This window comes from Lacerta agilis, chromosome 6 (assembly GCF_009819535.1).
Source record: "Lacerta agilis isolate rLacAgi1 chromosome 6, rLacAgi1.pri, whole genome shotgun sequence".
Classification (NCBI taxonomy): domain Eukaryota; kingdom Metazoa; phylum Chordata; class Lepidosauria; order Squamata; family Lacertidae; genus Lacerta; species Lacerta agilis.
Genome location: NC_046317.1, coordinates 9,384,609 through 9,408,697, shown reverse-complemented (window position 1 = coordinate 9,408,697; position 24,089 = coordinate 9,384,609). Strand labels below are relative to the sequence as shown.

The following is a 24,089-nucleotide window of genomic DNA, read 5'->3' as shown; positions in this document are numbered from 1 at the left end:
GCTCAGGATGCCGGAGGATTTGTGGTTAGGACTTCTGACCAACCAGTCTGCTTTCCCCAAACCACACACCCCTACCCTTCACCTGATGTCAGATGCTGCATTAGTGGGGGGGGGATGACATGGTTGCAAAGGAACAACTGGGAGCCTTAGTGTGCGCTCCTGATTGCTCCTTGGCAAGCAAGGCTTGTTGTTGGTGCACGGCAGCTGATCGGTGCTTACAAATGAGCCTCGCTGGCGCAGTCGATCCATGCCCAAAGCGGAGCTTGCTGCGAGCACCAATCAGTTGATTCACAGGTGAGTGATCCCACTCATCTGTCAAAAGTGGCTCATGGGGTGGGGCTATGCTTTGTGTTTGAGGGGGAGCTCAGTGGGGTTTTAAGTTATTTCCGCAGTTGCTGATTGGTGTCTTACATACCTAAGTAATGTGGGGGCCTCGTTGTAAGAGAGGTTGTGACTGATGGGAGACCACTGTGTTGGCAGGGTCTCTGCTGAGGTAAGCTATCATCGCTGCAATGTGGACTCTTTTTTTCTACTACCATTTCTTTAGATAAATTGCGTTTTACCTTAACAATTGTTTGGGCCTTGCAAGTTGTTTTTTTTTTTTAATGTACTGAAAAATCAGGATTGGGGGAAAAGGGGGTTTGCTCTTTACCCTCACACTACAGTCATTAGTTTAAAGGTCTTGTGCTGAGTTATCCTGACTAAAACTGCCTCCCTCACTCTGCTGGCACCAATGGCAACACATGCCTAATACAAATATGAGCTTTGGGGAGATTTTAAACACACACACACCCCGCTGTGGGTCCCAATCCTAACCCCCCCTCCCCTCAGCAGCTGCTATATAGATAAGGGGTGGGTGGGGAAGAACAGCACCAAACTACACAATTAATGTAATGTATAGTTTGGGACCTTAAGCATAGCTGCCGAGAGTGCAAATAATGCCATTTAGTAACACTGCTCTATGGTCCATCTTTGGCTGGGCCATCAAACTGACGTGTTCCTTCACTGCAGGGAGTTGGGCTAGATGACCCACAGGGTCCCTTCCAACTCTACAATTCAAAAGCTGCAGCTGATTGCACAATTAGAGCCAACCCCTGTTCTTTATCTCCAGGCAGACAGATTCATAGCACTGTTTAATATTGTTGTCCAGTTGAGCTAGTTGGCAGCATCCAACCGATAAACGGTCCCTGGAGAAGGGAGGGGAAGGGGGGATGAGAGAAGAAAATGCGTAAATTTAATTGCTAAAACCTGTCCCAATGCTATCACTTACTACCTTTTAACAACTTTTCAACTGCTTTGTTACAATGGCAGTATTGGCTCCCAGCTCATTTCTGGGTCCAATTCATAAGAGTGCTGGTTATGGCTTTGAAAACCCAAAAGTGCTGACGACCAGACTACTTGAAAGACTGTCTTCTCCTACCCAAATCTGCCCCATATATTGGAATCAGGACAGTCTCTCCTCTGCATTCTCAATTTCCGCAGTACAACTGGTGAAGAGGAAGGACAGTGTCTTTTTGGTGGCTGCACCCAGGTTCTGGAACTCCTTACTAAGGGAGATACTTTTACTTACTGACTTTATTTTAATCAAGCCTTGGTGCTCTCTTTTCAATGTGCTGCTCAGTTTATTACACTTCAGTTCCTACTTTTTATCCCTTGGGTTTTCTTTTCTTTTAATTGTAATGTATAAAGTACTGGCAACTAATAACACATGCCCACCCCCACAAGGATGAAATTTTATTGTCCTGAATTAGATGAAACAGGACAGTTCCGCCAATCAAGGCCATGTTAATAAGCTGCATGATTTAATTTCTAAACAATAATTTAATTGCATAGCACAGTTGAAGAGACACAGAAGCATAAAGGTTTTGGTTGACGTAAGCGTTCTCCCTAATGTCTATGTTTTCTTCAGGTTACAACTGTATTGTTTTCTCCAGTTTTGCATTTATTAGCATCCAAACATTCTGCTCCGCAGCAGCTGTGCTGAAAAAGAAAAACTGTTTTTTGTTTGATTCTAATGTAAATTATGGTCTTGGAAAGCAATCAAGACTGTTTGATAACACAACTTAACAAGACTGTCTCTTTTGAAAAACCTCAGGGAACATAAAGGCAGCATATAAGGGCATTAACGTTAATGCCTTAATTATGCCCTCTTTCAAATATCGTAACACTGCTTGATTACAGGATAAAAAGCAAGGTTCAACACAAGGTATGTTTCACTGAAAGATCTTAAAATAATACATCTGTTTCAGACGATATTTTGTACATTTACTCTATCAAGTACACAGGAATACTGAACAGTTACAGGTAGGTAGCCATGTTCGTCTGCCATAGCCAAAACAAAAATTAAAAATTAAAAAATTCCTCCCAGCAGCACCTTAGAGACCAACTAAGTTTGGAATACTGAAGATAGGATTCAGACTACTGCTGTCAAGAGATCCAAATATCACTATTTTGCAAACTAAAATTACCCTGTTCTGAAAGGAAGAGGAGACGCTGCCACATAGAATATGTTTTCAACATAATGAAAAAACAAGTGAAAAAGGATTGTGGCCAGTAATAGCAGATGTATAAAAAGTAGCTTACCTGTACACCTCTTGGGAAATGCAGTCATAAAGTTCCTCAGCAGTAAATTTCGTATTATTGTGCATCTATGAAGGAGGGGGGAAAACACACTGAAATGTCTAGGAAGACTCGCCAACCGTGAAATGTGGATATTACCTGTTGGAAATTATTCATCGCTGTAAAAGAACTAGACTGCTTCAGATTATCTTTTTATTGAAGTTCTTAAAACAAGAGTTGTCACCTAGCCCCTTTGCCAAGTCAAACCAAAGTCTCTGCACTTTGCCAGCCTGGTATGCAAAACAAGTGAAAAAAGTGGCATCTCTAGCAGAATAATTTGCTGGCAGTCTACTTTAGAGGGTATGAAATGCTGACCCATCACTCCAGAGCACTTACTGAGCAGTATGGTACCAATCAATGCCATTTATGATTGACTAGAGAAAGGGTAACAAGCTCATGGGTGAAAGAAATGGCAGCTGAAAGATATACTTATTGATGCAGACCAGCCATTAGTTCAATACACACAAGGCATCTCCTTCCAAAGCAAACTTCTAGTGGTCTTAGTAGAGTCTATATTCCCATAATTTAAAGGCTAGCAAAGTCTGTTGGTGAGGTTCTTTGCCCAATTGCATTATACCGGTATGCATCCAATACATTTGGATAGCCGACTCATAACTTGGCAGTCTGCATTTTTTTTCTCTTGCAAATATTTTGGTCACCTTACTCATAAGAAGCTGCCTTGAATTATATCTCTTTATGCTAGCTCTAACCAATCAATCAATATGAAACAAGAAAGAAAATATATGGTGTTTTCCTGTGGCTTAATAACTGTGGACTCAGGCAGCAAATGGAGCTGCGTATTCTGTAATGTGGTGATGTCCGATTCACTCTAGAATGGAGCTATAAAGAAGTTTAGAGAAAACCCAGCCAAGAGGAAAGAAGTGGTGTTCTCACATATTCCTAAGAGGCTCTAAGTCACTTTTCTATGGTTACAGTTCTGGTTCAATCTCTGGGGAACAGCATGCAATGATTAATCAGGTAGTGAAATATCAACCACCTTGGAAATGGAAGTCTCCCTTGCTTGACTCAAATGAAAATGTGCTTCTGTCTTAGTGAACTGAATCACTGAAATCATGGAACTACACTAGTCCTCTAAAAGGAAACAACTTCTAATACAAAGCTATGTTATGGGCAACATAAATGCACCCTGTTGCGTTGGTTGTTTATGCCAGTGAGAGAGTCTGCTGAGTGGCCATGGAGGAACCTTTCCACTCTTATTTCTCCTTACCATAAAAGCAGGAGTAAGCATAGCATTGGGTGCCAAGCAGAAGCCCAGCTGCTGAGTGGAGGGTCACCCAGGACAACAGCAGCAGCCAATACCTTTGTCAGCAGACAATGAAAGGCAACACGTAGACCAATAAATAGTAAAGGCACTAATTCTTTAAACGCAACAAACATAACATAATTCTTTAAGTAGCCAGCAAGACAATATTCGTCTGTCGATAAATAAATCAGTCTTTAGATGCACGTAGATACACGTGGAGTGGTGCCAAGGTGGTAGTGTGCAGGACAGGATAGTGATCTGGATAAATAATCTTCGAAATAATCTTCCTCAGCACAACTACAAAAAGAATAACAACAACAACGATGACCTGCATATACATACAGGTGAAACACGAAAAATTAAAATATTGTGGAAAGGTTCATTTCTTTCAGTAATTCAACTTAAAAGGTGAAACTAATATATGCGATAGACTCATAACATGCAAAGCGAGATATGTCAAGTCTTTATTTGTTATAATTGTGGTGATTATGGTGTACAGCTGATGAGAACCCCAAATTAACATTTTCAACTTTGGGGTTTTCATCAGCTGCACGCCATAATCATCACAATTATAACAAGCAAAGGCTTGACATATCTCACTTTGCATGTCATGAGTCTGTCTCATACATTAAACTCCAGTAGCTAATGAAAACAATTGCTTACATAAATGGACTTTTCCACGATATTCAATTTTTTTGAGTTTCACCTGTAAATATAATACAAACCACGTCCATTACAAACCATATCTCATAAGAATAAGAACAAAATATGTACCATAACAATTGAAGGAGTGAATTTCTATGGAACTTTTTGCACACAAAATTTCAGGGTTTTGGGTCAACATAAAGTACTCTAACACCTACAAAATACTTTAGAAGGGGAAATCAAACCTACCTTATTATTAGTTAAAAAGCTATAGAGAGCCCAGACATCTTGAAAGCTACTGTTTGGCACTAAAACCCTGAAAAAGATAAGAACAAACAGTGGAAAACTCGTTAAAAGATTTTAAACATGGATGACGCAATGACACAAGAAGTTCACATCACTGCTTATACTGATTATCATGAATGAGGTTCTTATTTAGTTATTTATTTGTTGCCTTTTTCCCCTGACGGGGCTCAGGACAACAGCTTACAGGTAAAAACAAGAACTGCTAAAAACATAGAAAACTGATCATTAAAATACAATTAAACACCGATAGAATTAAAGCTATATAAAATCAGCTTAAAACAAGAGTACCACATGTTCCACGGGACCTCTTTTAAAAGACCCACCCTGTAAAATCGGGCAATAGGGGATTCAATTACTAAAATGTGCTGTTTGGGGCTTCCCTTAATATTTGTCCAGAAACTGCAACTGCAAAGCTGTTGAAGGGGGAGCCCTATTTACAGCACATTGCACATGCTACTGGGTCAAGTTTAAGGGCTTGCCTTTGGCATAGAAAAGCCCTGACTAACTTGGGACCAGGTTACCTTACTTTGCACGTTCCTGCCCAGTCATGTCAACCCTCAGGAGAAACACTATTGAAGACATAAGAAGACTCCTGCCAGTTAGGCCAAAGGTTTATCTATCCTAGCATCTTGTTCTCACAGCAGCAAACCCAATGTATTACAAATATGGTATGAAGATTAACAGGAAATCTCAGTTGTATTTCAGGTCCAATGCCACAGCCTCCTGACCATTATGGATATGTGTGTATACACTTTGCAACATGTCTTATCCTGTCCAAAATATTATTCTTGGTCATACTGAAGGGGCCAGAAATCCCAAGTTCACTCTCTACCTCATCCCTACTTTCCTTCTTTTTCTTTTTTGCACTCCACAGAAAACTTTGCTTAAAGATTATAACTCCTATGTGCAGGCCTAACCAGTGCATGATTCATGGGTTACAGTATGTAACCAAGCGACGTCCGACATGTATGAATGCCTCTCCTTCTAAGCATTCAGCACTGAACTTCTAAGCCACAGATGGCTCCTTGCCCTTTCCTTGTGGCTTTCAACCCTGCCTATATTTTTCTTCCTGGCACCTTGTAGAAATATTCCAAATGACCCTGGTTCACACTGCAGTAAGATTTTAATTTAAAGCAATTTATATCCATTTGCAAACAAGCGGGGAGATCTTTTGGAGGCTAGCTTGGCAAAGATGAAATGTGTGTTGGTTTGGTGTCATAGTTCATCAGCATAAAGGAAATGACCATAAAACCTGCCTCCCCAGCGCTTCTAATACTGGATAGCTTTAGCATACTCAGGAATCAAAGTTTTAGGTCTCTTTTGTAGGAAGCATATACTTTTTTGTGTGCTCTGCAATGGAACTCAAAAGATCCAGTTCCTGCTGCACACTTCATTCTACAGTATAGACTACTCAAGGCTCTCTCTGCTTAACCCAGAGTATAACAATTATTTTCATCTACAGCCAAATCTCTTCATATATTTTCTGCCGTCTCCTAAACAGCCATTAGATGGCAGCAGATATTTGCACACCATTAATCTAGAGCAGTGTTTCTCAGTTCGACCCTCAGGCTACTTTCAGGCTGGCCCTGTGGTTTCATCCATTCTTACCTTATGCCCAATTCCGTATTTGACAACATTTTGTGATTCTGCCCCTACATCACCTTTTTGTGGTAGGTGATTGGCACCAGTAATTTTCAGCCATCTCAAATGGGCTCTGAGAGCAGAGTTGTTTGAGAACACCTGCACTATATTGCAAAATGTGTGTGTGTGATTCAGGACTTTAGCTATTACAAATGCCTTGTCAATGGTGCAATCTGACTCCAGAATGTGAAAGCCTCATTCAGTTTACCCATATTCACTTTGTAATTCTAACCGTGCACAGAACCAATGCACAGCCCTAGTACTGACCGGAATAACATGGCATCAAGCCCCGTGGAAGCAAAAAGTAGGCCCACACAGCAGACGACTGACCACAGTGGTAAGTACTGACCCAAGAACAACATATTATGCATAGTGATTTGTCTACCGAAGTTTTTACTTATTTACTGAATTTCATATATGTGACTGCCAGTTGACTAACAGTAGCGTTTTTGAGGAGGAATGTTTCGAGGCACCTAAATATACATGTCCAGCAGACCCAAGTTTTCTAGTGTTTATTTTTTATAAAAAGTTGAGGGGAAAAATCACATACCAAATTAGATTGCAGTTAGACTGCCAACCTTCCAAAGCAGTTAATGGGAAGGACTGAGATCCTAAATCTATTTGTATGCAATAAAAAAATTAAAGTTAAAGTTTTTTTTAAAAAAATTGAAGTGCCTCCGTACCATCCTTGGTTGGTCCCACCTGCTAAGATCTTGTGTGTGTGTGTGGATTAATTTAGAATAAAAAAATAAAGCTAACTTTATAACTTATTTACACCTGGCTTTCCTTTACAAAACAAACTCAATGTGGCTTTTAAAAATCATAAAAGCCACAACACATAACAAAATACTTCAAATACAATAAAGTTCACATCACTAAAATCATAAAAACCATGAGTGTGATAAAAACAACTGAAATACAGGCACCTTGCCTTGTGAAATACTTGTACCAATATATGAAAGTGGAGGTTCAGTTTTTGGAACTAGCTAACAGGTAGTTGCTAACAGGCAACTATGAAGGCCAATGGGTACTATTTCAGATGCCTGGGATCAATACATAATCACAGGCTAAAAGTACCAAGAAACTTATTTCAACACAGTGGCTCCAACAAATAGCTGTGAAGACATGAGATTACACATCAGAGTAACATACAGGCAATTTCCCACTTATGCACTTTTGACTCGTGTGCAACTGTGTATACCTGCAGTGCCCGGAAATAAATAAATAAATATTCCCATTTGAACTGCGAAAAGATGTGCAAAGGGCAAAAACAACCTGAAAAAGAGCACAAAAACTGCAAAAATGGTACGAAAAGAGTGGGGGTGGTGGCTTGTAAGTGCTCCTGGTTTTTAAAAGTTTTTCAAGGGTTTGCAGAGGTTTAGAGGGTTTTCACAGGTTTTTAGATGGTGTTCCCCACTATACACAATTTCATGGTTATCTAGGAACGTAACCCCCACGTAAGTGGGAGTCACCTGTACCCCATTCAGCTCACGTAAACTTACTGCCGAATTCCTGCTAGGATTTCACTCACTGCCGCCATTAACTCCTGCAAACCTACGAAAGCGTCTTTAAATGAGTGCATATTCTGAGTGGTGGTAGCCATATTGAGGTCCAGCTTCTGGAAAAGTTCTAGACTAAGGAAAATAAAAGAATGAATTTTAAAACAGGCAATGAACTACCTATTTTCCTAGACAGGAATGGGGTGGGGAGGCAAGGATGGAGAGGGGGGGCGGGTAAAACAGACAGAATCAGAGGCAGGAAATCCTATTGCATGTATATGGATTCTTTTTCAAAGGAGCTCACTGAAGCAAAGGCATTCTGTCTAATCCGATTCATAAATTCATAGTGAACAGGGGTATAGCTGCAGTGATAACAGGACTAAAGACACACAACCTTTTGCATTAGGTTTCCATTGCAGAAGTTTTTAAAAAACTACTGAGCTGTTTAAAATGCTCCTTTAGATGTATGCATTGCCATCTTCCAGTTTGCACTAACTTTTTAAAAAACTTTTTGCCATCAAACCTTGTGGTAGACTGAAGCCCACTTCACAAATTACGTTTTTTCAGTTTTCATTAAGGGCTTGTTCACACATGTATTTGCAGTGACTGTATCCTCAGACGAGGACATGCATATATGAAGGAGCCATCACTGATGAACCAGTACAGGCAAAACTTCCAAATAATCTCTTCTCTTCTCTGAACATAATGTTCTTGACAGTGGATTAAATTCACAAATTTGGCTGCGTCATCAAGCAGCATGCAAGCACATCTACACTAACCCTAGGATGCTTTACATTTTGCCTAAAAATAAGACAACACTGATTTCAAGAAGAACACTCTCTTTCAGCTTTTATTACCTGAATAGGTTTATTGTGTTCCAGACGCTTTCAAGGACAGACCAGATTTCCACATGCCTGTTTCCTTGGGCTAAAGGCTTAGGTGACAAAGATGTATCTACGTCTTGAGTGTGCTGGGTCAAAGCTACATCTTCCATTTGTTCACAAGCAGTAGCTCCTGAAGTAGATTTGAGGGTATCTGGAGTATTTGGTCCAGCATCTGGCTGAATATTATGAAAATATAGCAAGCAAGCAGTAAATATACTGGATCTGATGTGCTAAAGCTGCAAGCTACCTGGTTTTTTAAAGGAATGACACACTAAGACTGATATAACCACAGTAAAATTGAGATTTACTTCAAATCATTTTACTGACTTACAAGACATTTATACACCACCCTTCATACTTTGACCCAAAGTATTTCACAAGAACATCAGTGGGGGGGGGCTGTTTGGCTCTATGTCACCTTTAGCTAATGCAAAGAAGAGCAGATCAGAGTTCCTTGGAGATAGGAGCTGAAGCTCAGAAAGAACCCATAGCTAAAAGTTCCCCTTTCCTTATTCCTTTAGATAAAGTGTTGGAGGACCTAATCCTAACCAAGACCCAAGGGTGCTGTTTTATTTACTGTATTTTTCCACCTATAAGACACCACCATGTATAAGGCGCCCGCTATTTTGGGGGACTCAGATTTAAGAAAATGGGGGGGGGGAGAGAGAGAGAGAGATGGCCCAGAGTATAAGTATAATTTTTGACATTATCTTTTAGGGGGGAAACCTAGTCTTATACACGGAAAAATACGGGACCTAAACTTTTTATACTCGCTTTTCCCTGTAAAAATCTCAAGTGGTTTATAACAATGCAGTTAATAATAAGCTCAATTTTTAAAAAGCAGCATTTTCTCCTATCCTCACTCCTGGCTTTCAACTCATCCCAGGCGGCGTCTGACCAAAGAGTCTAGCAAACCCGCCCACCCTCATCCATTTCCCTACAAGAAAAGGATAAAAGCAAACACATTTTGTTCAAAAGTTACATCTGGGATTTATTTTGGCTATCTGTTCCACAGATGGCATTGAAAGTGTATTTCAAGCTGCCATTAAAAATAAGTTTTCTAATGCAAGTAGCTTTTAACCCTGGATGATGATAAATAAGCACCAGCAACATTGCTATTGCAATCGGATACTGTCGAAACTAAGCAGCTCTTACCTTCTCAAGCGTCTTGAGCAGTTTATTCACCTGAGCTAAAGCCTTGGGAAGGATACCATCATATTCTGATCTTGAGCTGAACTCCTCCAACAGCATTTTAGATTCCTGGAGCACCTCATTCACTGCTGAGGGTTTAAGCACAGAAGCTGAGAGAAAGAGAAAGAGAGAGAGAGAGAGAGAGAGAGCGTTGTTAAGGAGGCAAAAGTTGAAAGAGAAGTGAACAGGAAACAAAATCCAACCATACCGTAATTAATCCTCAAATACAACCCAGTATATTTGCAATTTGGACTATTCAAGAACAAAAAGTGATAAGCAGTGCATTCAAAGGGTGCTATCATCTTGCTACCATCTACCACTGACCCACATCTCCTGAAAATCCTGGATCTAGCAGGGACTCCCTACCATTCTGCATGACTTGGCAGGTCACAAAAACCTTCTAGCATCACAGAACCACAGAAGGGAATATGCTGGTGGGCAATATGTACATATTTTTAATGGACCAACTACAGGGTGCTTTCGGGAGCCTAAAACTACTTTTGGCATCATAAAGCAGCACAAAAACTCTTGGGTGTAGCCCACAGATTAGCCACCCCTGCTGAACCACTGAACTCAAGAGACTTAGTTTTGAGTAAACATGTTTAAGATTGCACCCCTGTTCTATGGCTTATACAAATATAAAAATAAAAATATTGTATTTTGGTAATTTGGGAGTGCTGGGGATTGCTAGAAACCTGTATAATAGCTCTGAAGGTTCCTTGGAGGAAGTCGTGATAAACACATTTGAGGTTTTCAGTACTGATATGCCCTTTGACTGAGGTTTTGGGATTTCAAATAGTTTCAAGGGTTAACATTTTCTTACTTTTACAGAGATGTTCATGTAGATATTCAATGGTTGAAAGAAAGTTTCTTGATATAACCATTCCAAAAACAGCCACCCAGTGTTTTTTGTAGCACTCCAACACCTTTGCTAATGTCCAGGGGGGGTGATGATACACTACCTAAAAGGGAGGGGGAGAGAGAGAGAGAGAGAGAGAGAGAGAGGGAGAGAGAGTTTAAATATTAATCTCTTTGAGATAATATAGTGGTCAGGTTTCCATTTCTTGAAGTACGAATTATGTCAGACCTTATTGCTGATCACAAGATTTTCTGCAAGGATGGGAGAACTGGTGCATCAAGATGATACATATTTGATTTCTGGTCAGCTTCACTGACAATGACCCATTAATGTGGTCTTCTGTATACTAACGTATTTTCTCCTTCTCAATCACTTGGTGGCTTTTGATACCATTGGTCTTGCTGGACTGGCTCTCTGGGATGGGTACTAGGGGCACTGTTTTACAGTGATTCTACTCCTACCTAAAGGGTTGTGTCCAGAAAACAGGACTGAGTGATTAGGTCTCAGCCCCACGATCCTTGTAGTTGAGTGTGTCGCAGGGCACGATCCTCTCACCAATGCTGTTTAACATCCATACGAAACCACTGCGAGTGTTCATTAGTTTTGGGGTGAAGTGTTGTCAGTTCACTGATGATACGCAGCTCTACTTTTCCATAACGTCCGAGTCAGGGAAAGCAGAGTATGGTCTGGAATGCTGTCTGGATGCAGTGGTAGGTTGGCCGATGGGTAATAAACTGAGCTTAAACCATTAGAAAACAGAGGCGCTGTGGGTACGTGGTTCCCGTGTATGGGAGACTGGCCAGTTGCCTGTTCTGAATGGGGTTGCTCTCCCTCTGAAATGACAGGTTCGGAGTTTGGAGATGCTCCTGGGTCCACCTTTGTCACTGGAGGCTCAGGTAGCCTCAGTGGCTAGAAATGCCTTTTACAGCTACGTCCAATATGTCCACTACAGCCATTCTTGGACAGAGATAGTCTGTCCACAGTGCACTGGTGACCTCAAGACTCAATCACTGCAATGCACTCTATGTGGGACTATCCTTGGGCCTGGCACAGAGGCTCTGATTGGTGAAAAACAGTAGGGCTAGACTGCTGATAGGGACAGACTATGACCAGCACATAACTTCAGTGATCAAAAGCTAGCACTGACAGCCCATACACTACTGAGCCAAGTTCAAGGTTCTTGTATTAATTTACAAGGCTTTTAACAACTTGGGTCCGACAAACCTTGAAACTTCCTGGTTCATTGCATCCCTGCCTGATCAATCAGATCTTCTGGGAAGCCACTGTTAGTGGTCCCCCAGAGCTCAGTTGCATGGCTCTTTATCTACCAAGAGCCAAATGTTCAGTACGTACTGTGGTCTCAGTTTTACAGAACTCCCTTCCGGTTGAGGTCCAGCACCGGCGGAATACTATTTTATTACTGCGGGCATTTTTAATGGATTCTAGTTTTATAGTTTTAACTGATTTTTATCTTTCTTGTACCAAGTTACTTGTGCACCGCTTAGACACAATTGTAATTGAACAGCAAATAAATTGTCAAAATACATAAATAAAATATGTACAATTTCTGACACAACTGTGGAATCGATATAAGAAATTCATTGCGTGAGGCAGCCACTGGCATGGTAGTTAGCAATCAGACTACAGCATAAAACAAGTGGATAGGTTTAAGCAACAGCACATTCACGGTGACTGTGCAAACTAACGGACTTCAAAGTGGGCTCAGACATTCTACAAACATTTATGAAGCGTGTATTCCGAAACTTGCTCAAATTTTCTTCTTAAGCAGATATTTGACAGGCCTAATCTGGCCCATAGGCTAAAGGCTCCGCATCCCTGCTTTAAAAGCATGTAAGAATACTTGAAGGTAATCACCTCTTCCCAAAGGTCTCCAAAACCAATCTTCATTTCAGTTTCCAGTATACAAGATAAAACTTCTTGCAAGCTTTCTTTAATGTCAACAATAATCCTTGGATCAGCAAAGTTATCCCCAGCCTTCTTGGTTATCGTATCTGTTAAGCAAATTCCTTGTTCACTTGAGGCTATAAAAAGATCAAAACATTAACAATTAAGCCCCATTAATAGTCTGCTTAAAATTTCACTGCCATTTGCTTGCTTCAAAAGCCCTCCCTTTCCTATTTTAGAAACTGAATCCATTTCCAGAGGGGTAGCTATGTCAGTCTCTTGCAGCAATAAAACAATGAAGTGTCTTGTGGCACCATAAAATCTAACTTTTTTATTTAAAAAAATGGCAAGTGTTTCCATGGGCTATGGTCCACTTCATTAAATGCAAGAAACACTATCATATAGCATATTAAAGGTAAAGGACCCTTGACAGTTAAGTCCAATCACAAATGACTCTGGGGTTGCGGCGCTCATCTCGCTTTACTGGCCGAGGGAGCTGACGTTTGTCCGCAGACAGTTTTTCTGGGTCATGTGGCCAGCATGACTAAGCCGCTTCTGGAGAAACCAGAGCAGCACACGGAAATGCCGTTTACCTTCCCGCTGGAGAGGTACCTATTTATCTACTTGCACTCTGACGTACTTTTGAACTGCTAGGTTGGCAGGAGCTGGGTCCGAGCAACGGGAGCTCACCCCGTCGCAGGGATTCGAACTGCCGACCTTCTGATCGGCAAGCCCTAGGCTCAGCTCTGTGGATTAGACCACAGCGCCACCCGCATCCTATATAGCATATTAAGCACAGGTATTTTGAGTTGCAGGTACATACAGTTTCTAATGTGTTGGCAACTCTTGCTACTATGAGAAAGGCAGGGCCATAACTGGGTGGAATCTCCCCCAACCAAAGCTAAACAGTCTGCACTGATGATCATGGCCCTGACCATGAGGCAAGGAGGAGGAGGAACCACCCATCTCAGGGCAACCTCTGCCACTGAGAGAAATGGCTCATTTTCAGTTCTCTTGGGGCTGCATTTCAAGTGCACTGTTGTTGTTATTCAGTCGTTCAGTCGTGTCCGACTCTTCGTGACCCCATGGACCAGAGCACGCCAGGCACGCCTATCCTTCACTGCCTTCCGCAGTTTGGCCAACTAGTGCACTAGTGGAATTAAAATGGCTTCTACCATTACAAATGAAGCACTGTCACAATGCGGAGAGCACCTATAGGGCCACATGGTCCAGCCTCTATAGCAGCCTTCCTCAACATTGGATCCCCAGGTGTTGTTGGGCTACAACTCCCATCATCCCTGACCACTGGTCCTGCTAGGTAGGGATGATGGGAGTTGTAATCTAACACCTGGGGCTTCAAGGTTGGAAAAGTGTGAGAATTCACTACATTTAAGCGATCTCTGATGCTCACCCAATCAACTATTGGCAGTCACCTCAAAAGGAGATCGCCTGAGTTCCCTGAAGAGTTTAATCAGAATCTTATTTCATCCAATATCTACCTGCTCATTTTAACTGGCCCGATAAAGAACTGTTGGCTCTTTTCTATGTAGTTCCATAGTTGAGAACGGCCAACATATCCTCTCCTTTAATCTTATAAAAGTTTCTATGTGGTGCAGTAATAATAGTAATTATTATTATTATTATTATTATTTTATTATTTATATGCCACTCATCTGTCTGGGTCACCCCAGTCATTCTGGGCAGCTTCCAACAAAATATTAAAACACAAAAAACCCTAAAATATTAAAAACCTCCCTGTACAAGGCTGCCTTCAGATGCCTTACAAAAGTCAGATAGATGTTTATTTCCTTGACATCTGATGACAGGGCATTCCACAGGGTGGGAGCCACCACAGGGAAGGATCTTATGCTAATGAAGTTCAGTATTTCAGTCCTTCATACATCAACTCAGCATTATTTTATCTGTTAGAAGATTATTAAAACTATGTGAAATATTGAAAGTTACTGGAAATGTTTGTCATTGTCAGTCAGGTTCTCGAAGAGAATAAAAATGTTTGCAAACTACTATTTGTCAGCTTTAGGCTGGGTGGCATTCAAGTTAAGTTTTACTCAGAATAGACCCAGTGAAAAAAATGAACACAACCAAGTTAGGTAAATTCATTTCAACAGGTCTACTGTGAGTAAAACCCGTATTTTTTGCACCATAAAACGAACCTGACAATAAGGCGCATGTAGTTTTTAGAGGAGGAACACAAGAAAAAAAATATTCTGAATCAAATGTTGTAATGAGTTAGGCATCAGGGACTGCAACTGGCGGCGGCAGCGGAGGAGAAACGAGCAGCCCAAAAGCTGATGGGAGCCATGGCTCCGGCAGCAGAGGCATCCCTCCGCTTGCAACTGCAGCACCAGCCGAGAGATCCCACTGCCGTCCAGTGCCTTTGCTCCATAAGACGCACAGACATCCTTCCCCTTGCTTTTTAGGAGGGAAAAAGTGCATCTTATGGTGCGAAAAATACGGTAGTTGACTACCACCCCAGTTTTCTGAGAGTAAGCTCAGTTCAATTCAGTGGGCCTTGCTTCTGAGCAGATGTGTATAGGATTGCAGTATTATTTAACATGTGCGGCCACTATGGTAATCCTAATGTGTCAAGAAAACAAACCTTTTTCCGATTGGGACTGGCCGCTAGAAGCATCTTGAGTCAGCATTATGGTGTCTCTAGTCAGCTTCTGGAGTGCAGTAACAAAGTCTGCTTTGCTAAGTGCCTTAACTTCACTGACAAGGGCCTTGTTGCACAGGTTTTTATCATCCCTGTGAAAATAAAATTGTTTTCATTTTGCATTACTTGAGTGGTAAGTAGGACAGGATTATTATGCCTTCTTCCATGGCAAAAGAGCCAACATCTGGTCCAATTCATTTATCTATGTCTGTTTACAGCTATTTTAAAATATAACTTCTACAAAACTAGCATAGCAAAAAATTTCAAAGATAGGCATTTTTTTACACTCTAGTGGAGAGACTTGGCTTTCCAGAGAGAGGGCACCTATTTTTGTACAGAATTCGTACATGAGCAGTTCTCAGCTATAGCCAGGCTCTGTTCTGAATACCTTTCATTTGTATGATTTGACTGCTTCTTCCCTCATTTGATATTACAAATGTTCTCACCAACCCTTTCTAAAAACAGGATGCAAACTTCTTGGGTTCATGTTATAAAAAGCATAAACGTCAGTTTAACAGGGAATGCAAAATTCCATAGGACAGATGGAAGAAATGAGGCCTTAGGGAGAACCTCAAGGACTCTGATTTGCATAATCACAAACACTTTTTTTTAAAAAAAAAAACAATGGTATGTAGCTGGGAATATCTTTCCTGCCTTTTTTGTTTTTAAAACTACAGCATAATGGTTGTGGATTCTTATCAAATTTAGCTCTCTAGTTAGACAGAACTTACGTCATCAGTACAATTTCAGCTTGAGGAAAGAGGTTCTGATACTGCATGCAGCATTGCAACACACGATCATCATTGTTCTCAACACGGAAACCACCTGTAAATTTGGCAAAAAGTGAGTTAGCAAATCATGCTTTAAAATAACTTGAACTTGAATGAATAGCATTTACACATGATTGTTAAAGCAGGCAAAGGAGACACCTGGCAGCTCTCACTTACTCGCTTTCAAAGCACAGGCAATATATTTAACTTGCTCTGGAAATGTAGGCTATGTTCAAATGCTACACAATTCCCTGCACAGAAGATTTTTGGGTCTGTGAGAGGAGGAAATAGCAGTCCCATTGCACCAGTGAAACTACTCGCGTGGAGCATTGGACACAAACCGTTAGGTCATCCAATCACATTAAGCAACTTGCAGCCCAAAGATTCCAAGGAGAGAATAAAACCAAGTGATTAAAAAATAGACAGCATATAAACAATAGTTCCAAACAGTATCACCACAGTATTTTTAAAGGCCTGAATATTTTTTTTTAATTTTGTAAAAAGATTCTTCCATCCACAAAAGATGTCAACGGTCTTCTTAACCAGGCTACAGGGCGAATTCTGCTAGAATCCACCAGCTCTGTCACAACTTACGTGTTTGCTGAGAAGCAAGTTGCATAGATTGACCCCACAACCTTGGATCTTGGTTCTTCAGGCAAGTGTAGATGAAGTGAACTGCAGGGATTGCTTTTTGCCCAACCTTTGCCAAAAATTTCCCCCTTTTTAAGTTATCCAGTTCTTGCAAAACGACCCAGGGAATGACAAGGACAAATCTGCCAACTCCTAAACAGGAGAAAAATAGCTTACGTGTTATGAATTTATGGTAGTTCTTCAAAATGCTGTACATATTTTAACTGTGATTAAAAAACTAATTCAGCTCGCTGTTGGGATATTCTGCCACTGGATCTGCATAGCACTGACCACATTTAGCAGAATCAGGACGTATGCATCTGATAGGGAAAGTGTAGCCTTTGGGCAAGGTAAAATTTGATCTGCATTATCCACAGCTGGGGCTCCTGATGAGATTGCCTTTTCTCTTTCCCACCTCCCCTGGTATTGCACATGAATCTTGTGCCTGGCAAAGGCATGAGCCAAAAGGTTCATCCTGCAACTCTCAGTCAAAGGTGAACAGCCAGAGCACATGATGTTGGCCAATATTGTGTCAATTTGTTGTGTGACAGAGAGGGCCAATGTTCTGGTGGAAAAGGAGAGCATAGCTGCAGGTTGGGTACAACCACCTGAGTCTGTGAAGACCTTCAGAGACACCTTGAGTGTGAGGTTGATGTTTGTATCTGCTACCAATGCTGACTGGTCATTTATCAGGAGTTGAGGTTGTGCAATACTGTGCATGCTACATTTATGTGGTTGTGAATGGGCGAAAGTAATTTTCTACTCCACAAAGGTGAGAGCCTATTCAGGTTTAAAAGCAGATCCTTCTCAGGTGAGAGAGATGAGTATTTGATAAGTCTAGTGGGTGTGGGGCATGATACTATTAGTGCTTCAGAGATAGCGATAGTATCTTACATGTGTATGTTTGGCTGTCATCCTCATGTGGGCTGTAATATTGTTGTGTATAATTTTATGTGATTTATGCGAGTGGTTAGTTGACAGAGATGTTTGAGGCAATTGATTACTGTCATGGTCATACAGAAAGAATGGCAAGTGAGTCTGGGTGAATGGCACAACGTGTGTTACTTTGGTTGAAAGTTTGCACTATAGTGCCTTGTAATGCACTCTGCCTTTATGTTGATATTGTGCTTCATATATTGATTTTGTTTGTGTATTTGTTTCATTTTTGTGAAAATCATTTGGCATGTACTTATTATGTTTATATACATTTATGTATTCTAAACCACGTCAAGATCTTCAGATGGTAAGTAGTTTATAAATGGAAATGAAAACGGAATTAATGTATCCACACACACCTGGGATATCTGTATTCTTCAAAGACTTGATGAATTCTAGATGGCTGATCATTATATTAGTATCAATCACAATCAAACTATTCAGGCCAGAAAGAGTTCCTGTTACAAGAGAAGAAACACGCAGAGAGAAATTCTGTTATTTGGATTCTGTATTGATTTATTCCCTGGTTAATATATTGCCTTGTTACGGAAGAGAAATCAAAAATACTTGATACATATAAACTTACTAGCAGACATATTTGATTCATCATCTGGAAGATCTATCTCCATGTTGGTCAGCTCTCCACAAGTCTGAACCACAGGCAAAGCCATCGTTTTGTCAATGCGAGCAGCATGCAGTTCTTCTACAATCTGCATCTATGGAAAATAGCAATATGAACTTGAAATCAAGGTTGGCACTGGGACTTCATGTCACTGGGCACCAACTAAGGCTCACACCCCACTCCCAGCATGATACCCTCTTGCATATTCCTTGGCCACTGAGCATGATCAGTCCTTGAGGGCTATGTTTGGGTTCCTTCTCTTGGTTATTGTGGTTCCTGGGACTCTCTTTTAACATGGGGTTTCCCCAAGTCTGATGATCCTGCATTTTTGGATGGGGCCATTTTGGCTGCACGAGGATTCATGCTTAGAGAGTAAATCACAGAATTGTAAAGTTGGAAGGGACCATGAGGGTCATGTAGTCCAACCCGCTGCAATGCAGGAATCTTTTTGCCCAACATGGGGCATGAACCCACAGCCCTGAGATTAAGAGTCTCATGTTCCACCGACTGAGCTTTGTGATTAGAATATAGCACAGACCTGCTTATGCTTCTTGACAAGTTATGGACCAATAGTAAAGCAAAAGACAGTGTGTGTGGTGCAAGAATTGCAGTTAGGGAATGCTAAAGTGCACCTGCTAGGTTACATAACCACTAACCTCTTGGTCTGTGTCGGTACTTTCAATAGCTTCATAGGAAGAAGAGTGGCACAAGACTTCAGAGCTCTGCAACAAAAATTAATCACTTCAAGTATCTGTACTGTATCAAAAGCTTTGCACTAAAGAGAAAGCCTGAGTAACTATTATTTGCAGGGTTGGAAGTTTATTGGGAGATGGAAGCGATTTCAAGAGGGGAGAAGCGAGGGAGAGTGCAAGATGGCCATACACCACAACGGATGTGCGCACACGCGCACACTTTCTAGAGAAGACGAAAAGGCTAAAGAAAATTTCACGAGGCTTAGACATGAACAGGTTACTTCCTTGTAACCATAGTTCTTTGAGTGCTTATCTGAGCAGTAACATATACAAAATTTGCCTATGCACAACACTATTTCAGAAACTTATTGGGTTTAGCTGAACCTGTGGCCCCTGCCCCCAAGCAACGAACCCTTGCTCAGGGTCAAGGCCAAGACCCTCTCCTCAGTTGGAGACACTGCAAGTGCAAACTATGAGCTAGGCTGCAGTGAGGAAGGGCAAGTTTTGTGGCTGCACAGATGTCCCACTTGAAGGACTATGGCTGCACGTGAGCAATTGGCTCTTCTTCATGGTACAGTCGCGCACACGGGAGAGTAACAAGCTAGCAAACCAGGAGGTGGGAGAGCACATATCCCCAAAAGGTTATGTGGCAGATGCCACAGTCATAAGATTATAAATTTATGATGGCGGCATAAAACTGCACTGGCACATGAGAAGATACAATGACCTTGTCACAGAGGACAGGAGCTGACAGCACCTGACAACTCAATTGAAGATTGTAAGTCAAATGTAGAGAGGCTCCAGGGAGGCTGGAGTTGGCATGGTTGTAAGGTGAGAGCAAATCCAGCAAGCAAATGCCAGGAGGCAGCAATTGGAATTCAAAGTGATCTTCATGGAATGGTCTAGTAAGGATCAACACTAGGGTTGTATCTATTTTACAGCCTCGTGTTCCTGAAGCTTAGTTAGACGAACTTTTGCCTAAAAGCAAAGGAATGAACTGTCATTTCCAAATCTTTTGAAAAAAGGTCACCCAAAAAAAATCAATAAATCCAATTTTTGTATATGTAACTGTATAATGTATTACAGGTGAAACTCGAAAAATTTGAATATTGTGGAAAGGTTCATTTCTTTCAGTAATTCAACTTAAAAGGTGAAACTAATATATGCGAGAGACTCATGACATGCAAAGCGAGATATGTCAAGCCTGTATTTGTTACAATTGTGATGATTATGGCGTAACAGCTGATGAGAACCCCAAATTCACAATTTCAACTTTTCATCAGCTGCACGCCATAATTATCACAATTATAACAAGCAAAGGCTTGACATATCTCGCTTTGCATGTCATGAGTCTATCTCATATATTAAACTACAGTAGCTAATGAAAACAATTGCTTACATAAACGGACTTTTCCACGATATTCTAATTTTTTGAGTTTCACCTGTATGTAATAGGCATAGCATGTATCACAACACAGGAAAATAAGAGCTTGCAAATTTTCTAATACTTGTACAATTTTTTGTACATTGTATATAACTTCTTATTGCTTAAAATAAATTGAGGTTGCAGTTTGCCTTTGTTTTTGCTGCAAGCATCGTAAGGTTCCTGCATCACTTTGATTTCATGTTCTGCATACTGATTACTTCTTGGTATCTGGAGTAGCCCACAGTCTATATCCTCAAAGTTCACCTTTTCGGAAAGGTCTTTGGGTTAACTGATTTAATTCTCATCCCCAGACTACAACAATGCATGAGTATATGCAATTTCCACAATCATCATTTGATACTATTGTTTTTAACACTAAGATTTAAGATCCTTCAGGATCTTTCTATCAAGAGCTGCCTTTTTCGTTTATGAAGTGAAGCAACACACCACATACATTGATGGCAATGACTGTTTTCAGATGCAATCAAAGCTTTTGCTTCAGTTTTGATTTAAATCCGAGTTTAGGGTTCTGTCCAAACCCTAAACTGCACATAATCTTAATTGTAGTTCATGAAAACAAACCCACTTCATAAGCTATGCATTGATTGGCCATATGTGCAGGTTTGGATGGCATAGCAATTTGTGATTAAGCAAAAGCATCTGAACCCTTGTTTATGGCTGCTCTGAAGGAGATAGGCGAAGGAGGTAGGTGCAAATTCAAGTGGCTCACTCTTATAATGCTAAAATATGGTTTAAGAGATGTCTCAGAATCATTCCAGTGTCTAAATAAGCTATTTGCAACCATTCCTGCATAACAAGCATGGGGAAGTTATAAAAGCCACCACTATTGTTGCTGCACAAAGCAAAACTACCACCTCAATTCTCATAGCAAACTTTTAACAGCTTTACCTGACTCATCTGAAATGCTGCAGGCTCAAATCTATCCCCTTGGGTCCTTGCATTACCAATATTCTTGCGGGGTTCACGATGAAATTGTTCTTTCTGTTTATATTCTCTCTGGTGACATAGTTCACGCAAGTGGTGCAAGGGTGCACATTTCATCCCTTTGTCGGTTTTGCGAGGTAGTTCTAAGGAAGCATGTTTGGCTCCTTCAGGAGTGCGCACAGAGGATTGCCAAGACGGTCGTTTAGTACCTGATAAGCTAAAGGATGAAACGATGGGATGTGACTTTTTTGAAGTGTTCTGTGCAGTTTCCAGCAGACGTTTTACAGTTTGTTTTAATTTGGCACATTCCGCCTCAACCTTCTTTTTTTTCTTCTCTCGGCTATTAAGAATCCTCAAATCCTGCAATTCCCTTTTCCCTCTTTTCACATCAGGATCACTGCACATCTCTTTGTTGGAGCCGTCCTTCCGAGGGAAGGCTGCTGCAGAATCCAGACTGCTCGACTTTCCTCCACATTCAGCTTTACTTTTAAAATGCATAGTGACCTTTTCACGCTCTTCAATAGGCCTTATCGTACCACAGACAAGATGGATATCTTTGGTAGCCTCTTTTGGGATAACTTTAGTAGTATCTTTGAGATCCAGACTCCTTTTTCTTTTCGTGTATCCAGCACTATCATCTGACCTACGGAAGGATCAGCAAGAGAGAACTATTACAATGAAATATGACAGTGGAAGTTTCGTACAGAAACAGTGCAGTTTCTTACAGAACAAACTCAGGGTTAAGCTCAATGGAAAAATGTTGAAAGAGAATTAGATTATTACTTGTGTACTGGAAAATGTGGCAAACAATATAAAAAGTTTAAACTTATTTTTACACCAGGTTAAAGTAGAGAAGCTGATACTTCTCCACCTTTAATTCTGAGAGCAAAACAAACAGCAGCCATGAATAACTATGGACATCCCCATCCATTTCAAGCAGTAAATATAGAGTTTTTAATGTGATCAGGAAGATCATTGCAATGCAGATGAAGATCTGCAATCAGATGTTTACCTCCATCAGCCAAAGGCATAGTGTGGGGGGTGCTGTGGTTCCGGAAACAATTTTGCCCCCACAAAGCAGGCTCCTTTATCGGAGCCTGGCTCTGCGCCAGAAGAAGCTGCGCCTTGTCTGCAGTGCTTGTGCCTGGCACAGCTCTACCCCTGGGTCACAGCAGGTGAGTGGATGGCAGCACTGCCGCCCACCCTCCTTGGCTGCGGCACACCTTGTGCCCGACGGCAGCAGTAGCTCTGCCGCCAGGTCACTTCTGGCCTAGCAGCAGAGAGCAGCCCTCCTTGGCCGCGGTGAGGTGGAGGGAACTAGGGTGTGCCCGCCCCGGGCAGTGCGGGTATATGCTCCACTGCTGCCATCAGCCCAGACTAATTTAGCCATTTAACACCTTCACTGAGGTTTTGAGGCACGCGAGTCATAAATCAAAGTAAAACATGATTCATTGCTGACAAAAGCAACAGCTAAAAGGGGTTTACATCCACTGTAGCCATAAGTAATTGTCTCATCAGTGAAAGGATTTCTGCTTCTGCGATGGGACTTCCCCCCCCTCTTCCAAATCTGTTCGGAGGAAGGGTGTGGGGCAAAGTGAGGTGAGAAAAATCCCTTGCGCAAGAAGACATCATTGCACCAATGGAATAATTACTTAGTGCCACACTGGATACAAGCAAGACGTAGAAATTGTTATGGCAGACTGAGGACCAGAGTTGCCATTATTCTAACAGGAACAAAGAAAGATAAGGATAACAGGATTAAAATGCAACTATTAACGTCACACTTAGAAGCTTAATAGCCTAACTTTAAATGAACATTCCATGGTTAAAATACCCCCCATGCAATTAATACGAAAAGGATGCACAGAAAGAGGTTTCCTGCTGAACTGAAAGACTGACAAACAGGCTTACAGAAGCTATTTAGTAGTTATCAAATAGCAGCAAAACTAATTAAACCCTGCTTCACATCCACTAACTCGCATATACTGCATTTTCCATCCTAAACTCTGCTGACTCTCAACTGTCTCACCCCCACTAAATTCACTCTCCCTCCCTACCTAACATTGCCTAAATACTTGAAATACACATAGCTTAATAATTACAACATACTTAACTTAATTACTCTATTACATACAATATTATAAAAACAAACCAGAACCTCAAAGAGTCATATGTTTTTATCTGTACCTGGTAATTCCCATGGTCATATGGGAAGTGTCACTTTCAACCATAGTAACACCAATGCATTATTACTGAACAAGCTGCAAAGGACAAGGTCATTGCAGATTATAGTCTATGTGTAGGAAACATGGATGAGCTGCCCATGCAGAAATAAGTCCTGCTGGGATTGTGAGCCAGGTACTGAAGTTATATCTCAGTTCTTCCAATAGTAACCACTTGGGCATTTAAATCATGGAGAAAGAATAGCAGCTGGTGGAAAGGACTATAGTTTTGTATTTTACAATAGTTTCAATAATAAAAACTTAAAACCTAAATATTGTCATAATATGCAATTAGAGTGTTTTCCATTCTCTAGACTGAGTGGCAGCTTTTAAAATAATCTTTAAATTTGATGTTA

General features: G+C 41.0%; 1 protein-coding gene across 2 annotated transcripts; it reads right to left on the bottom strand.

Moving 5' to 3' along the window:
- Window positions 1-809: 809 nt before the first annotated feature.
- On the bottom strand, window positions 810-22,148 carry SWT1 (SWT1 RNA endoribonuclease homolog). Of its 2 annotated transcripts, XM_033151366.1 has the most exons (14): window positions 21,476-22,148; window positions 18,413-18,542; window positions 18,186-18,284; window positions 16,855-17,043; window positions 16,222-16,315; window positions 15,434-15,582; window positions 12,784-12,950; window positions 10,873-11,011; window positions 10,014-10,159; window positions 8,832-9,034; window positions 7,978-8,109; window positions 4,778-4,844; window positions 2,584-2,648; window positions 810-1,187 (listed from the first exon to the last, which is right to left on the bottom strand). In XM_033151366.1, the coding sequence occupies exons 1-14, from the start codon at window positions 22,007-22,009 to the stop codon at window positions 1,082-1,084; spliced, it is 2,220 nt and encodes a 739-aa protein (XP_033007257.1). In that variant the 5' UTR covers window positions 22,010-22,148; the 3' UTR covers window positions 810-1,081. The 2 variants fall into 2 exon arrangements, 1 of the variants encoding a protein (XP_033007257.1); XR_004426791.1 differs by lacking the exons at window positions 810-1,187; window positions 2,584-2,648 and adding an exon at window positions 19,105-19,170 and having other exon boundaries at window positions 7,978-8,104.
- Between the last annotated feature and the right edge of the window lie 1,941 nt (window positions 22,149-24,089).

Bases quoted from the DNA above. Each gene is read 5' to 3' on its own strand.
- SWT1 (XM_033151366.1), bottom strand. From the start codon at position 22,009: ATGCATTTTAAAAGTAAAGCTGAATGTGGAGGAAAGTCGAGCAGTCTG. The intron at 18,285-18,412 runs GTAAGTTTATAT...CTCTTGTAACAG, and splicing joins TGAATCAAATATGTCTGCTA to GAACTCTTTCTGGCCTGAAT. The intron at 8,110-8,831 runs GTAATAAAAGCT...TATTTTCCTTAG, and splicing joins AACACAATAAACCTATTCAG to TCTAGAACTTTTCCAGAAGC.